The 16892-nt window shown below is 36.0% G+C and overlaps 1 protein-coding gene across 5 annotated transcripts in view; it reads right to left on the minus strand.

The window, feature by feature from the left end:
• The window catches only part of NLGN4X (neuroligin 4 X-linked), a 159891-nt gene that overhangs the window by 122755 nt on the left and 20244 nt on the right, over window positions 1-16892 (minus strand). For 4 of the 5 annotated variants that reach the window (XM_012569616.5, XM_030280448.4, XM_072933716.1 and 1 more), the window contains exon 2: window positions 8299-8382. Coding sequence is in view for 1 of the 5 variants with exons in the window: in XM_072933716.1 (XP_072789817.1) it covers window positions 8299-8359 (61 nt within the window). In the remaining 4 variants the exon portion in view is untranslated. Of the gene's footprint in view, window positions 1-8298; window positions 8383-9608; window positions 9769-16892 lie in introns of all 5 variants that reach the window. The other variant, XM_030280444.4, reaches the window with a different exon arrangement.

Raw genomic sequence — 16892 nt, forward strand, 5'->3', positions numbered from 1 at the left:
GCTCATCTATTGATACTTCTACTTTGTTTATTAATAAACTCTGATTGGTTGATTACTGCACTATCCAAAAAGCTTTGTTTTTCAGATACATATGCTTTAATGAATTTTGATCTCAAATTAATATACGTTTGACACTGGATATACCAGATATGAATTTATTGTACCCTTATGTAGCTTATTACCTCACTGGTTATACATTTTAGTTTTGATGACTTCTAATGAAAACAGATTCTAGTTCTGCCATTGTTTGAACTTCGTACTGTAGCCTCACACCATGGCATTCAATGAGTTGTATTTCACTCATACTTTATAAAAATATGAAATAAAAATTATTTCAGTAGTCTTTAAAGTATTTACTTCTGTTTCATTAGGTCAATTATAGTGTATTTCTTATAACTTTCTTCCTTTACACAGAACTGCATTAACAATAAAAATGCTAAGTGCCTAATTATTCCTCACCTAACTTTTCAAGTGACTCAGCATAATAATTTAAACTTGTAACATAACTGTTTTGGGTTTTTTACATTCTTTTTGATACTTCCATATAATGAAAGTGAAAGGGTCATACTGTTATTTTAAATCCCTGGAAAGAAAAAATTATTTGTTTTTAAATGAAGATCACAAGTTCGTAGATTGGTTGAAGTTGGAAGGACGCCTCTGGAGTTCATGTGGTCCAACTCCTCTGCTCAAGGAGGGATACCTGCAGCCTGTTTTGGTGACATTGTTTAATAAAAGAATAGACTGCACCTCATTATTCTTAGTTTTTAAGGATTTGTATCTCATCTTTGTGAATCACATTCATTATACTTTTGTACCAGTAACAGCAGTCACAATGGTACCATAGCATATGAAATATTACTTACATACCTTTAAAGCCAAGCAAAAAGCCTCAAGTGATAGAAGCAACACAATTTTTCACTATAATTAACTCCACTGACTGCATTAGAATTAAATGTGTGATTTAGTTTCAGACAAAAGAGCTTTGTTTCCACTACAGAGAGGCAAACCACAATTTTAATAGATAGTTGGTTGCAGGTTATTGATTTCTTACACAAAGAAAAAATGCAGCTTTTCAAAATTATAATTAGGCACCAGATTTTGTCAGTTATTTCCTGAAGTCATATTGAAACACAAAAATTCAGGCTGTATTTTCTAACATTCTGTGAATAGTTGTGTAAGCTTTAAATCCATGTTCATGCTGTAAGCACAGAAAGGCTATTAATACAGCTGCAACCATGTGAAAAAGAGAAGAGTACTACTTCATATATCTTCGTAAGATATATGAAAGCTGACAGAATCTGAGTCTACTTAGCCTGAGTAGTTTCACCAACACGCAGATATTATGAAGTTTTTTTAAGTTGTGGATAGCAATATTACCATATTTGTGTTGTGTTCCCTTTCTATGGCTTTTTTTGCTGGAAAAGAAACATTGAATGCAAAGCAGTATATATGAAAGGAAATGTGTGGAGGGTGTTGATAATAAACCTGGTAGAAAGAGTGGTTTAGATACTTTCAGCTTCCATACTTAAGATCCAATAGAAAACACTATGACTGTGTATATACATATATATTTTTTGCACAACATCAATACAAAATAAAAACAAAATCATGGTCCAAAACAATTCTGTAGCATACCAGCTATCTGGGTCTAAATTGGCATGCAATTAAAGCTAAATGTATTTTATATTCATATATACAAACAAACATATTTACCTTCAGAATCAAATAGTGATTTTCAATTCTAAGTAATTTCTACAAGCAGTTTGGCTTCCTGCTGGCAAAAACATTTTATTTTTTTCTTTCAAAAAAGAAAGAAATATGCCATCATCTTCCCTAGTCACTCAACAGCTGTATCAATTTGTTTTCAGGGCAGTGATTAGCATAATTGTGGTGGATTACTCGCATTTAGCACAGAATGGAAATAATTCAGTATTTTAGCAGATATTACATAGAATGTATGGGATATCCAGGCCCTCTGTAGTGGTGCTGGAAGTTTTCTTTCCTAAAACTGTACAAAAAGCCTATTTTTAAAAACCTAAATCTGTCTGAAAGAACCAAAAACCTTAATTCTTCTGATGTGCTGTTTGATAAACAATCTCAAACTATGGCAAGGGCACACAACCATGAAATCAGCTGCAAATTGCTATGCTGAGGGCATTAGTCGGAAGAGTGTCAGTGTGATATAATTTCTTTAAAAATCAGAAAAAACCAAAAACAAACAAAAACAAACAAAAAAAACCAAACAAAAATAAACCACCAAAAACACCCAGAATGTGGTTCCATCATTACTGGTTTTCTACTTTATCTCCAAATTCCAGTTCTGATGCTGAGGTGCCTTTAGTGCTACATGAGTGTTAAAATCAATCTGTTATTTATATATTCAGACATTTACCTTAATAATCTTGCATGTTTTATAAACATGCATAGACAATCACTGTATGATATTATACAGAAATATCATAAAATGGTTTTGGTTTGCTTTTAAGACTATCTAGTTCCAACATCCCTGCCATGAGCAGGGATGCCACACACTAGATAATCAGGTTGCTCAAAAACACTCAACCTGAGCTTGAGCACTTCCAGGGATGAGGCACCCACAACTTTTCTGGGAAATCTGTTCCTGTGTCTCCCCACCCTTCACAATAAAGAACTTCCTTACAGCCCCTCTAAATCTGTGCTCTTTTAGTTTAAAGCCAATCCACTTTGCTCCCAGTCACTACAGGCCCTGATAAAAAGTCTGCACATTTCTTATCTCTCCTTTTCTATATATTGCAAGGCTGCAGTAAAGTCTCATAAGAGCCTCCTCCAGGCAGAACAAATCCAGTTGTCTCTGTCTTCACAGGCAAGGTGCTCCAGTCTTCTGATCACCTGTGTGGCCATCCTTTGGACCCACTCTAACATGTCTCTGTCTTTCTTGTGTTGAGGACTTCAGAGCTGGATGCAGCATTTCAAGGTGGAGCTTCACCAGAGCAGAATAAAGGGGCAGAATTACCTCCCTCAAACATGTTGGCCACCTACTTTGTTGCAGCCCAGGATACAGCTGGATTTTTGGGCTGCAAGCACACATTGCTCACTCATTAGACATTTCTCAGCCACTAGTACCTCCAAGTCCTTCTTTGAAAAAGCTACTTTTAATCCATTCACCATCCAGTCCCTAATGGTAATGGATATTGCCATGACACAGGTGCAGGACCTTACACTGGTCTTGCTGAACTTCATTAAGATTCATAGACCCACTCCTCCAGCCAGGTGAGGTACCCCTGGACGGCATTTCTTCCCTCGAGTGAATCAGCTGCACCACTCACGCACAGACTTGCCAAGGGGGCATTTAATCCTATTGTCTGTGTTACTGATGAAGATATTTAATAGCATTGTCCCAGTATGAATTTTTGAGAGACATCATTCATCACTGGCTTCCACCAGCAATCAATGTAGCCCTTGATTTCAAAACCTAGATTACAACCTATATAAAAAGCATTGTATGATATCATTGTCCCCTGTTACAGAAGCTGGAGATCCCAGATGATCCCTTGATGATCCCAGAAACCATCTTCTGTCAGCTGCTTCTAAAAGAAACTTCAGGGTGCAGAGCTCAAATTAAGTCATGGAGATACCAGGAGGACGTAAGATTTTGCTGTTACACAGAGCCATTCCTTTTATATGAAAACTGAGGGAGGTAACTTCTGAACAACAGGTAAAGGGAATATTTATTAACAAATACAGATGATCTTCCTTTCTCATCAACTACTGAGTTGTCCAAACAAAACAAGCTGTGGTTTGTGGTTAAAAATGAAGATATGTTTTGAGCCTTGACAGGAGGAGGACTACTTCTTGCCTGTAATTTATTTGCACTGAAATCTTGCTCTCAAAAGCTTTACTGTTCTTAGAAAAGAAAATAAAAACCAGAAAACCAACAACACTGAGTTATTATGAACTTCTAAGAGTTAAGAGCTCCCTGTAAAAATATATATAATAGATATAACATCATTTTCTGTTGTTCTGTACAGTAGATTTAAATTATATTAGTCACAGTGATAAAACATTTTCAAGTTTAAACACTGAGATAGTAACATTTGCCCTCCAGTTCTTTGAATTGAACATGACTAAACTTTAAATGAACTGTCTGTGCAAAACAATGTGATTATTTTTTATTTCACGTTTACTTATTGCTCATGATGTCATGATTCAGTGAACTCCCATTATCCATGAAATCTGTATAACGTTGAAATTACACTTTAACCATTCTCTGTTACTGTTTTACAACACTTTGTATAATGTACTGTTCAAATTAATTTTCTACAAAATTAATTATATTTCTGGAAGCATTAATTAGATAAGAGCAGTGCATGAGTCCTAAAGATTTAGGACAATCATGACTTATATTTTTATAAAATTGTTTAACTATCCTCTCAAAGTTTTAAAAAAGCTAATGAACTTAGGTAGAAGCATTAAAATTATTCAATTACACTGCCACCTGGAAGTAAATTTAATGACCTGGAAAATTTTGGTGTTTGCTATTTCATATTTGAGTAATATTTGAAAAATGCTTCATATTTACATTTCTCACTCAGGTTCTTAAGAAATTCACATATTGGTGGAGATCATTAGAGTTTACCTACTTTTAGATACTTTAGGTCAGTCATACTGAAATACATAACTAAATACTGGAATAAAAAATAATGGATACATCATTTTGAATTCAAATTGAAGCAAGGAATTATTTATATTCATTAGAGAATCCACTATTCTTGATTTTATTTTGATTCCACTATTCACAGTAGGTCTCTACTTTTAATGGAAAACATACCATAATATCAGTGATGTAACAGATTTGTTAAGATTAGATTTACCAGTAACATCTCACAGCAAAGCAGATGATGCCATGTAATTTATTTTTTCTAGATTAACTGAGAAATAGTTAACAACACTGCATTTAAGCTTTCAGAGTACTCTCCCTGGAAACAAATTTTTAAATGCATAGAGAGCTGTGGAACATCCTACAACAAAATCTAGACAAACTCTCCTTAAAGTCTGGTTAAATTTCCAAACAGTAGGTGTTAAATTCAATTTACACTATTGGAATTTTTTTAAGAAGATACAGTTTCCAATTTGGAAACTTACTGAAATGTAGAGCATCAGCCTCAATTAATTGACATAACCAGATTATCAGTCTGGGTTCAACTGGTAAGTTCATTAGTTGCTCCTGCTTATCACTTGTGTTTCAAAATTAAGAGAATTGATAGGAAGAATGCACACTATTAATGTCAGCAGAGCCTAAGTATCATAACACAGGTCTTAGGAGCCTACATGACTGATGGATTTCCATGATAAAATTGTGCAGATATTTCACCAAGACAGAAGAAATGTGGGGGAGCATTTTTCTTCCCCCTAAGAGTATAAAATCAGTGAGAGCCTAAAAGGAAAACTGGAGGAGTTGAAGACACTGCTACCAGAAGTTGGACGGCTCAGCTAAGAGTGCTTTCGTGTACAGCCATAAACCCTGACAAGAGGAAGGCAAAAATTTTTATCTGTCCCAAGAGCTGAAAAGTAAGCTGAGGAGAGCTGACAGCCCTAAGAATGAGAATTGTACTGTGCTCTGATTTTCCTCAGAGAATAGAGTTGATCTGTTTCCTAAAACTCCCAAGACTTAAACTAGAATAGTGTATTCCTGCCTTCTAATATAAAGGCTTTATTTTTCTTTCACATTTGTCACCATAAATGATACAAGACAGAAGGTTTGATCAGAGTCTGAGAACATGATCAAGAATCTTACATTATGTGGCTACATCAAAGGAACGACACAGCGCTTCACAGACTACCACAGGGCTCCATCTGCACATTCAGCTGTCAGGTTGGGATTCTGGGATGAAATCCCACCATTTAAACTCACTTAGACTTCTGATGCACAATCAAAATTTGAGGACAAATCATGGGCCATTTTTTTTGCTTCTGTTTTAAATACTGTATGGTACATTGCCAGGAAACACACATCACATAGTCCAAACATAAATTGATGTTTTCTATTCTTGAGAAAAATCATGGGTTTCTAATGTTGAAGAATTTTATCCTGGAATTATGGAGGAGAAAGATAGCAAGTAAGCAGTTAAAGTGTTCAAGATGTAGGGATTTCTTTCTCTATTTCTCTTAAACATAAGAGTACAATATAGCCAAAGTCATAGTTAGAATCTGCCCAAGCTATCATCCCTAGTTATCTTTTACAATTTTTTTGTTCTTCTGTTTATCTAAATGGATCCCTATTGTCTGCTGAAAATACAACTTCAAGGTTAGTTTGGCTTGGATGATTAATTATTCTGAAGGCCTTCAGAGCCATTTATATTTTTCTCCTGAGAAAATTCTCAATACAAACCTTTTCTAGACAAAATAAGAAATTAACAAATATTTCTGTATTTCTGTTGTGTATGTTGGAGTACCTCAGGGTTAGGAGTTGAACACAAATATTTGTGGCTACTTCAGAAAATTAGAAAGCAGAGAAGCAGAAATAAATTTTATGCTGATTTATAACTTCATTTTCTAATCTCTTTTTTTTTTTTTTTAAATGTATAGTCCAATTATCACCTGACATGAACAAGGAAATTTTCAAAAGGCAAAGCTGGCTTCTGATGTTCACTAACTTGCAGTGTGTGTTAAAAGCCAGACATCAATAGACTTTTCTCACTTTTCTGTTTTAATTTTGTTTGCTTCATTTTCTTCCTCTCTTCTCTGACTTTCCTGCTGTGCGTTGTCAAGAACAAGAAAAATGCTGAGAAAACAGAGAAAACTAAAATACCTTCTCCATCCCTCAGTTTCCCTTTCAAAATCCTCTCCCCAGCTTCTGTGTTCTATTTCAGTATACTGTGATAGATCTAGAGATGAGAATTTCCCTTCTTGGAGAATCGCTGTGGCTTATTCTAGTACCAGACAAGGTAAATGTGTCACAAATTGTTAGTTCCAAAGAAATTATGTTATTATTTCAACTTTAACTTTAGCTTTATATGAGCCTTGTATTCTTTATACCAGCTGCTTGCCTCATTACTGAAAAAAAATTTCATGAGTTCTCTGAAGTAGAGTAAGTAATTGAATTATGTGTATAGCACTCATGCATATTGTACTATTCACTGTATAACTCCTAAGAGTTCAACTATTATCACAATCAGTGTAGATACTAAACTATTAAACAGACCCCTGTTCACAAAGTATTTTTTATTCAATTACATGTAAATTCTTACAAATTGGAATAAACATGGTTCAGTGATAAAAAAATTACAGGAATTTTCAAAGCTGTTATTTTCTTTATCTGAATTTTACACTTCACATAATGGTACCCTCGATTTTCATAACTAACCTGTCACACTTTGAATTATTGCTTATTCACAACTTTGTTATCACATCAGATAGGTTATTATTCCTTCTCCTTGAATTTAGGTCCCAGTGTCAACGTGAAATGGAAACGTCATTGTATTACAGCTGGTGCAATGATTACAGAAAAAGTCACATCTGCTTCAAAGTTCATGGATAATATAAAGTGAAAAGGAAGAATTTGTATCAGAGAAACTATTCTGGTCACTTGTACATCTCATTCCCTTCTCATTAATCAGTGTGACAGGCACAGTATGAAAGAATGGTAATTAGATTAAGGTGTTTTATAAATAGAATATATTCTATGCATAGATTTCTAAATTAAACCCTTGTCCCATATTTCATATTGATGTAAAGAGAATATTTATACATCTGTGTGCATATATATACACATACATATAACTATATGTGTTATCTGTGTACATGCTATATATTAAAATATGTTCTCTCATATTTTGGTAACAACTGAGAGGAAAAAATAGATCTTTATTGTAACAGTATGAAACAGCAACCAAGCCTTTTTTTAAATACAGCCCCATAAGAACTCTGGAACCCAATCTTGTCTTGCAAACCAAAGACAGACAGCTCTGTCTGGTACAATGTGGCCTGGAACCCCCAAACCTTACTGAGTAGCAGTGTCACAATAACCACGATTAATCTCATGTCTTTTAACTACAAACTTATTGGTATCATTCAATACTTATAGAGCTGAAAAATCATAACAATTCATGTTTATCATAAGTAAGCCCATAGTGCTAATGCTTAGAATGTACTGTATTCCATGTCTCACTGAATGAACACAGGGTAAACAAACACTTTAAATGGATATATTGCAAAGATATTTCAAACACATTTAAGAACACCAGCAACAGATACTTGCTATCTTTCTTTACATATTCTTATGAAAAAAGGAATTGTTATGAACATACTTTTAGTACTTACCACTGTGTTGTATTTTTGAGGCGGCTTCAGCATTCCCCCACAGGAGGCAGCATGATATCATTTAAGTTACATCAGAAATTTTTCCTGTTAGGACAAAATACATAGTACTCTTCAGTAAATGAAGCAAAGAAATACATATGTATGAATCAAAAATGGTAAAAAAAGCAGTTGTTTAGTAAATCACCTGTAATGCTAGTTTTCAAGATTACAGAAAGAGAAATCACAATATTAATAACCACACAATCAATGCATTAAGCACATTGTATTGAGTTCTGTCATAAAAATTATTAGCAATATTTTTTTCTTTGCAGATTGATCACTGCTACAAAGACAGAATTGTCTTTAAATCTGTATACCAAAAAAGTGTACATTTTTGAGAACCTGCTAAGATAAGTATATACTTTGAAATCCAAGAAACAGAAGAAATCATGACAAAACACTTTGGATTTAAATATTTCTCTAAACATATATTATGCATAGACAAATATAAAATTTCAATAACCAAATATATACAAATATATTCAATTTCATTTAAATATAAATAATCACATTTTAAAGCCATTTTACTATTTTATATTCTTTCCTATGTGTAATTGAAAACTGTAGTTTATAATTCAAATGACATTTCAATGGATAGACTCTTTCTGAATAATCTATCCATGTTAGATTTACTATTTAGATAGATTAAATTACAGTATTTACCAACAGTCTGTTCTGTCAAGAGTATCTTGAGACACTGATTTAAAACACAAACCTTAACAGTGTTAAGAAAAGTATTCCAGGTAATTTTAATATTTTAGACTTTAATACCTTAAATACTTCTCTTCCCTCCAAAGCCAGCAGACTTTATGGGATTTACTTATCCCCTCACATTTTTCAGGGGAAACATGCACTCTATTTTTCTCTGTATTGTTCTTAAAGGTACTTCTTGTCAATTATTCTTTTTTCATTAGGTTGATCAACACACAGATTACACATTCTGCAATTTTAATCACAATGAATACTTCCTCATGAATTGTTTGACTCTCTACAACCAAACCATTCCCTCTGAGTGCAATTTATTTTAACAGCTGCAAACACAGGCCTCAATTCTGTGTAAACACAATGACTGTCTTTATAAGTTGGAAATAAGTACCAAGTGATGGCTATGTGAACACATATCTGAAAAGAAGAAATTGTGAAATAGGAAAAAAAATCAGAATTTCTTATGAACAAGGAACGTGTGAATCACCCTAGCTAAACTGTCAAAGTGTCCATCTGGACACTTGCTGCAGGGGAAGGCTGGCAACACTGTGGCTTTTGATACACACCCATTGAGGAATCAGATGTTGAAGTTTAGGACAATCTTTATCCCAAGCTATGGTAATGCCTGAAATCTCTCCATATGACAGTGGCACTTTTAGTGGAGATTTCACTGCTCATGTAGACTGACAGCCATTCCAATTCTCCAACAGTAGTATGTGATTAAACCTAGGATATAAGAAATAAGGAAGTATTTAAGGAATGGCTGTCAATGGCAGTGAAAACCACTAAGGCTAACACAGCTTCCCTTCTCAGTTATTTTAAACCTGCATTTCTTTATTTCAGCATTCTTTATAGCTTAATTACTGCTACAGGAAGAGAAAATAGAAGAGAGGAGAAGAGAGAACAGAGGAGAAGAGAACTCAGATTTACTGGTAAACACAGGGATCACATTTTCTGTCTCTCCATAGTACCAAACTAGTCTCCATCTTTAAAGCAAAAAAATGAAGAAGGTACTATTAGTGGAACTAGGTTTTCCAAGTTTAGTTCTGTACCTATGTGCCTATCCCTTTCACCTTCATATTATCTTACACTGTCTTCTAGTTGTCCTTGGAAGACTGAATTTGATTGTAGATGACTAGGGTTATAATTCAAAGTTTATATATTTTAGTAAACCACAATGTACCTTTAAAGATCATGTTTAGACTTTATATCTACAACAGTCAATTGCTTTCAAAAGAAGCAACAGCAAATACTGCACTTCCTTTCTATCAGGAACCATAGGTACACCCTAAAAGACTAGCACTTCAATCTAAGACAAAATATAGGCATTGTCTACAAATTTTTCCTTTTTTAAAGAGCTAATTTTTTTCATATCTGTGACAAATGATTTCCTCATAATTACAAAATTTTAACAGAAATATTATGGGAACCTGGCAGTCCCTCTAAGCATATTTTTCTAAAAACTATTACAGATTTGCTTACCATTCCACAGATGCATTTGTAACTTAAATCTGATGATGCTATAATGGCCCTAGTTTTAAAGTTATCTAGTTTAAGTTTACTTATTTGAATAATTTCTAAGAATTACCACAACTGTCTATGATTTTATAGGTGATACAAGAAGAACCCAGTAATACTGACGTTCTGTCACTATGTACAGTTATCTTAGTCTACTTGAGAAATAAAATCTCTATCTCATAAAAAAAAAATCTGTTCTGTTTTGAACATGATGACCCATTATCTCCAGCTATTCCCAAAACTCCTGACAACTCCTGGCAATACCTAAATATAATCTAGAAACATTTTTTTAGTATTTGATGCTCAAATTTCTTCAACACAATTACTGGACTATTGTAATTAAGTTCTGTTTAAGCAGCTAGATTGATGAAGCCCCTTTAAGAAAATGTACCCTTCTGAATTCAATTTTAGCATCTTTAAACGCATCTTTAAACCTGTAACCTTTACAGTGTTTATACTCATTTCATTTTCAAGTCAGTTTCATGACAAGTTCTTTCTTTTGAAAATTTTCACAATAAGTTCTCCTCACTGTTAAATTGGAAAAAAAAAATATATCTAGTGACATATTTCAGAGCAATTACATTTTTGGGTCTTTTTATCTATAAAAAGAAAATCAGTGATTAAACAATGGGTGATAGAATATGCTGAGTTGGAAGGGACCCATCAGGATCATCAAGTCCAACTCCTGGTCCTGTGCAAGACACCTCAAGAATCACAGCATGTGCTAAATGCATGGTTAAATGCATGCAGACAGTTCTGTGATAGTCCCTCAGAATCACTAGTCCGGAAGTCAGAATAGCAAGTAAACAGATGATGCTATTTCGACTTTATTACCTGGACAGTTTGGGAGGATGGCTCTGTTCAGAAGAGGAAAGCTAGCTAGAGGTAGATCTCACAGCAGGAGACAGAGACAGACCAGCTAGAGGTATATTGGAGATATGCAAATGAAATACATTTTTTAAACTGATTAAAGTATATGCAAGCAAAATATCTAAATTTGACCATAGACTTCCTTTGTATTTTAGTGGGGAAAAAAAAGGCATCCTGAATTGTAGAAGACTTATAATCTTCATGAGTCAAAGAGCGTGGGCTTCCAGTTAGAAAACTAACAACCCACACTTCAACTATACCAGCTGAGCTAAAGATGATTTTGATTTATCCAAGAAATGAGTGATGGTATCATAATTTCTTTACTTGGACTAAATATAATTAAGTATCAAACAATGCAAAGGCAGTGAAATGTAATTTTCCTTTGCTGAATAGGCAGTAACTCTCTCTTTGCCTAAAGGGAGGAAATTCATCCAGAAAAAAAATCTCCCATATTGCAGACCCATTTTGCAACTTTAATCAAAAGCACCACATCAGAAGATAGGAAGCCTCTCATCTACACACCCTCTCTCAATGTACATATTCTGAGTTACAGTCCTTGTCTTCAAGCAGATCAGAAAGAGATGTGAAACCTGTGTTTCTTCTTTCTACCTCTGACATACATACTTCACAATTCCCTGCTCATCTATTTCTGTTTTAAATAATTGAACCTCTTGATTTCTGCCTGAGGATACCCTTGTGGTAGCAATAGTCAGAGAAAGCAGGGAGAAAAGACTGACACTCCTTTGAAGCCAGAGGTGAAGGACTGTATCTTCAGCCACAAATAACTAAAATATCCCACAAAACAGGTGGTTGGTTTCAAAAAGAAACTACAAGAAAAAGAAAGATTTGGAATGTATGAATCTTGGCAAGGTCTAAGGGCAGGAAAAAGTCGAGCAGAGACCGAAGATGAGCAGAGGAAGTAGGCAGAACAGCCTAACACAAACAATAAACAGAGACTGCTCTTCAGAGGAAATGGGCTGCTACCAAAGATACAACAGCAACAGCAAAGGAGCAGTAACACAGAAATGGAAAGGCTGAGGCCCCCTCCACAGGATGCAGATGGGAAGGAGAAATTAAGGTATGTGTAAGGCATGATGGCAGCTAGGAACAAGTGTTGTGAATTTGCAGTGATGCTTATTCTTCCCATAAAGTACTAACATTTCTTGTGAAATCATCTTGCATTCAAAATTATTTGGATATTAATTTTTGCTAATACAACTGGCAATACAGATTAATTTCTCATGTGGGCTACATCAGAAACATCCTGAACTATCTATGAAAAAATAAGATATCCTGTGTGATACAGCAGAGAAAAAGATTAAAAATTCCTCCTTATGAGGAGAATAAATTAAGATAAATATTTGGATACAATATGATGCACACTTCATTACAAAACAAAGGACAAAAGGATGACAATGTTGGTGCAATAAGGTTCCAAACAAACCTAATAATTAATGCTACAAGTCAACACCTGAAAACTTGCAAGAAAAAAAGTAAACCATGCTGAGGATAAAAAAATAACAAAACAAGGCTAAAAACAACTAAAAAAAACCAAAACCAAAACAATCCCAAAATACAACAAGCAGGCTGGAAAGAAAGACTTTAGATTCACTTTGAATCAAAACTAAACAAATCTTCTGAAGAATTTGCAAACTGCTATGAGAAGTCAGGAAGAATTAGACTCATAAAGCCTAGACCTAAAACAGTAACACAGACCAGAGAAATGCTGAGGATGCAGAAGAGAGTAATTTGTCATGTTAAGAAATTCTGAATGGCAAATGGAATGATAAATCCCCTCAGGCGAACTCTAAGAAAGTAACAATGCCAAAAAAAGCATGTAGAACGAGGCACAGAAAAACCTGAGGACATAAGAAATGTTAAGTCTAGGGTCAAAAAGAAGGGGAGAGTGCCAGCCCTGTGTCAAAAGAAAAGGTTGAATCTCAAACCATGGATAAGAGAAAGGCCAAGACTGAGATTAAGGAGGAGGAGGAAAAGAGGATGAGCTACAGCTAAAGGAGAAAGACAGTGGAAAGCAGAGGGGAAAAGATAAATCTGAATTAAAAAAAAAAATACTACGGACAAAACTGAAGTCAAAGAAACAAAATCCAGAGAGAGCTTCAAGACCATGCTGAGACATATTGAAATTAAAGATCAGATGGAACAGCAAGAGTTCCACATAACAGCCCTCAAACTTCTCAAGGTACAGCATTCAGAGATTGCAGATAGGGAATAGGATGAATAGGAGACAGAATAATCCACCCAGTGGCATGGAGTTCAGATCATCTTGTGATCCTCACTTCAGGTAAATATATAAGTTTCCTTGGGCCTTTTAATATTATTTCTGTTTCAGGAGCTAACAGCAAGAAATGTATGAAAAGGCACTTAAACAGCTATTACAGCAAGACACTTGCTCTGCTTGAGGTAATGTTAATTATCTCTATCATTTCAAAGTTATTACTAGTAAAGCAATTACCTTTGATGAAATTATATATGCCTCTATATGTACGAGCAAACTAGTAAATATACCTTTCACCTTTACGATTTTTTTAAAACCTTCGTGATTCAGGAAAAAGTTCTAAAATTTTCACAGCCAGAAAGACTGGAATAACTAAAAATTCATTAAATAAAAAACTCATACATGAAAACTCTCTCGTAAGTGGAAATGTTTTTATCTTTCCGTAAATGATGTGTCAGATAATTGTCATTTCTGGTTATGCCAGTGAGCTGGCTTTCACACACTCCATTCAGTGTTGATGTAACTGGAAGTTACCAAGGATACAAAGTACGAGGGCCCGACTGACAGCAACAAAGGTTCTGAGAGTTTCTTCTCTTGAAAACTGAGCTCTTACTCATTTTCACCTCCGTGGTGTTTACCAATTCTCCTGAATCAGCCTAATGTCAGCCTAATTAGTGAAATGTCATTAAGGCATTTCATAGAATGTGACCCATCTATACTGCCTCTCCAGAATAAACACTTTCAACGTAGAACATCCCTGAAGATGTCACCAGTCCTGACCTGTCCCGGACTCTGGACCCCCATCAGCTCCAGCCTAGAGGTGCCGCAGCAGAGCTGCTCCCTAGCTCCCCACAGCCCTGCCCGGACACGGCCCCACTGAGCCGGGCACAGCTCCCACAGCCCTGCCTGGACACAGCCTCACTAAGCCGGCCTCACTAAACCGGCCTCACTAACCTGGCCTCACTAAACTGGCCTCACTAAACTGGCCTCACTAAGCCGGCCTCACTAAACCGGCCTCACTAACCTGGCCTCACTAACCTGGCCTCACTAAGCCGGCTTCACTAAACCGGCCTCACTAACCTGGCCTCACTAAACTGGCCTCACTAAGCTGGCCTCACTAAGCCAGCCTCACTAAGCCAGCCTCACTAAGCCAGCCTCACTAAACTGGCCTCACTAAACTGGCCTCACTAAACTGGCCTCACTAACCTGGCCTCACTAACCTGGCCTCACTAAGCCGGCTTCACTAAACCGGCCTCACTAACCTGGCCTCACTAAAATGGCCTCACTAAACTGGCCTCACTAAGCCAGCCTCACTAAGCCAGCCTCACTAAGCCAGCCTCACTAAACTGGCCTCACTAAACTGGCCTCACTAAACTGGCCTCACTAACCTGGCCTCACTAAGCCGGCCTCACTAAGCCGGCCGATGGCCCAGCCTGGCCCCAACCCGCCAGAGAGGTTCCTGATGCCTGGGGCTGAAGCTGCCCCAGAGCTCTTGGCTATCCTGCTCCTGACCGGGGTGGGGGCAGGTCCTGGCTGACAGCCCCTGCGCTGCTTCTGTCCATGCAGAGCCTCTAACATTTCTGCACCCTGTGATGCCATGACATAGTGTTAGCAATGTGAATGAAATGTTCACATGGCAAAAAAAACCCAACAGTGATAGGACCTACGATGACAGACAAATGACAAGCATATCCTTCTTCCAGCAGACATCATTCCATCCATAACATAATCACCAAAATCTGCATCTTCTAAGCCCGTAATATGTCTTTCCTCAGTCACCATCATGACAACTATGTGGATTGAAAAAAATACATGAAGATAAACCCACACCAAACACTGCAGCAGAATAAACTCACACAATCTCTTAAGAAAGAAAACTAGTTGCCACTGATTTTTTATAACACTCCTTTATTTCCTGTTTCTCTGCCCAGACTACTACCTTTGAAATACATCTAAGCATTAAATTTCTTAACTCCAAGTACTCAAAATTACAGACTCCACAGAGTGGAGGTAACTCTCTTTACAAACCTTGCTAAATTTTGAGATTACCCTACTGAAGTTTTAACACAAAACATGTCTTAAAATTTAGCAGTCACAAATGAAATAAAGTAAGAATGGCTATCGTCCTAGTAGAAAGCATTATATAAAGAAAGAACAATGAGGTTCAATCATTCTGCATTTTGCATTACATCATCAGGTAAAAATCAATGTCCAAACCACAATGATTGTACAGAAGTGTCATCACTGGACTATAGCCTCAGATCATTTAGACATTTACCCTTTTGTTTACCCTGATATTATATCTCCTTTCCTGCCACTGTCTCTTCTCCTTCCAGAATGTACTTGATAATTTGTTTATTCTAAGTGGTATTGAGAGCTTTGTAGAGATTATGATCAGAAGCTGGGGGCAGACACAACCACATTCTACACTGACCTATGGACTAAAACCCACAAGCTGCAAGAACCCATTTAAGCTGCAAGAAATGTGTTTTTCCAACCTCTTACCAGTCTCAAAATGATTGGTGAAAAAGAATGAGCAGTATTTTCACAAGAAGCAACTTGTGATGAAGCTGGGAAGTAGGAAGAAACAAGCCCAAAGTACAACAGCAAACTGATAAGATGATTTTTAAAAACAATCAGTGTGATTAGAAGCATTCAAATATTGATTAAACAGAATTCTATATAAATCTCATCTTTTCTCAGTTCAAAATTTCAGGTGTTGAATGGGGCTCAGTAATGGGACCAGAAGCAATGACCACAAACAAACACAGGAATTTTCCTCTGAATATCAGGAAATGCTTTTCAGTTGTGAGGGTGATCAAACACTGACACAGGTTACTGAGAGGCTGTAGGATCCCCCTCCTTGGAGATACTCAAATATTGTCTGGACACAGTTCTGGATAATCAGTTGTAGGTGTCTCTGCTTGACCATAGGATTTAAGAAAATGATCTCCACAGGTTCCTTCAAGCCTCAGTCAGTTATTCTGTTCTTCCGTAAATACATATAATTTTTTTTTCAAGACAGATGGAATATGCCACCAAAATGACTGACTCAAGCTAGGCTCCAGTTGCAAAGGTTATAGCAGATGTTCAGTGTTTGGTTATGTCTAATTCATGCCAGTGAATCACTTCATTAATTACACAGATCATTATTGCTCCTTATGGAGCAGTGTCATTTAATATTAGCAACTAAAGAACAGCTTGAACTATAATCTCTGACATGTCA

Source organism: Taeniopygia guttata, chromosome 1 (genome assembly GCF_048771995.1).
Source record: "Taeniopygia guttata chromosome 1, bTaeGut7.mat, whole genome shotgun sequence".
Taxonomy (NCBI): domain Eukaryota; kingdom Metazoa; phylum Chordata; class Aves; order Passeriformes; family Estrildidae; genus Taeniopygia; species Taeniopygia guttata.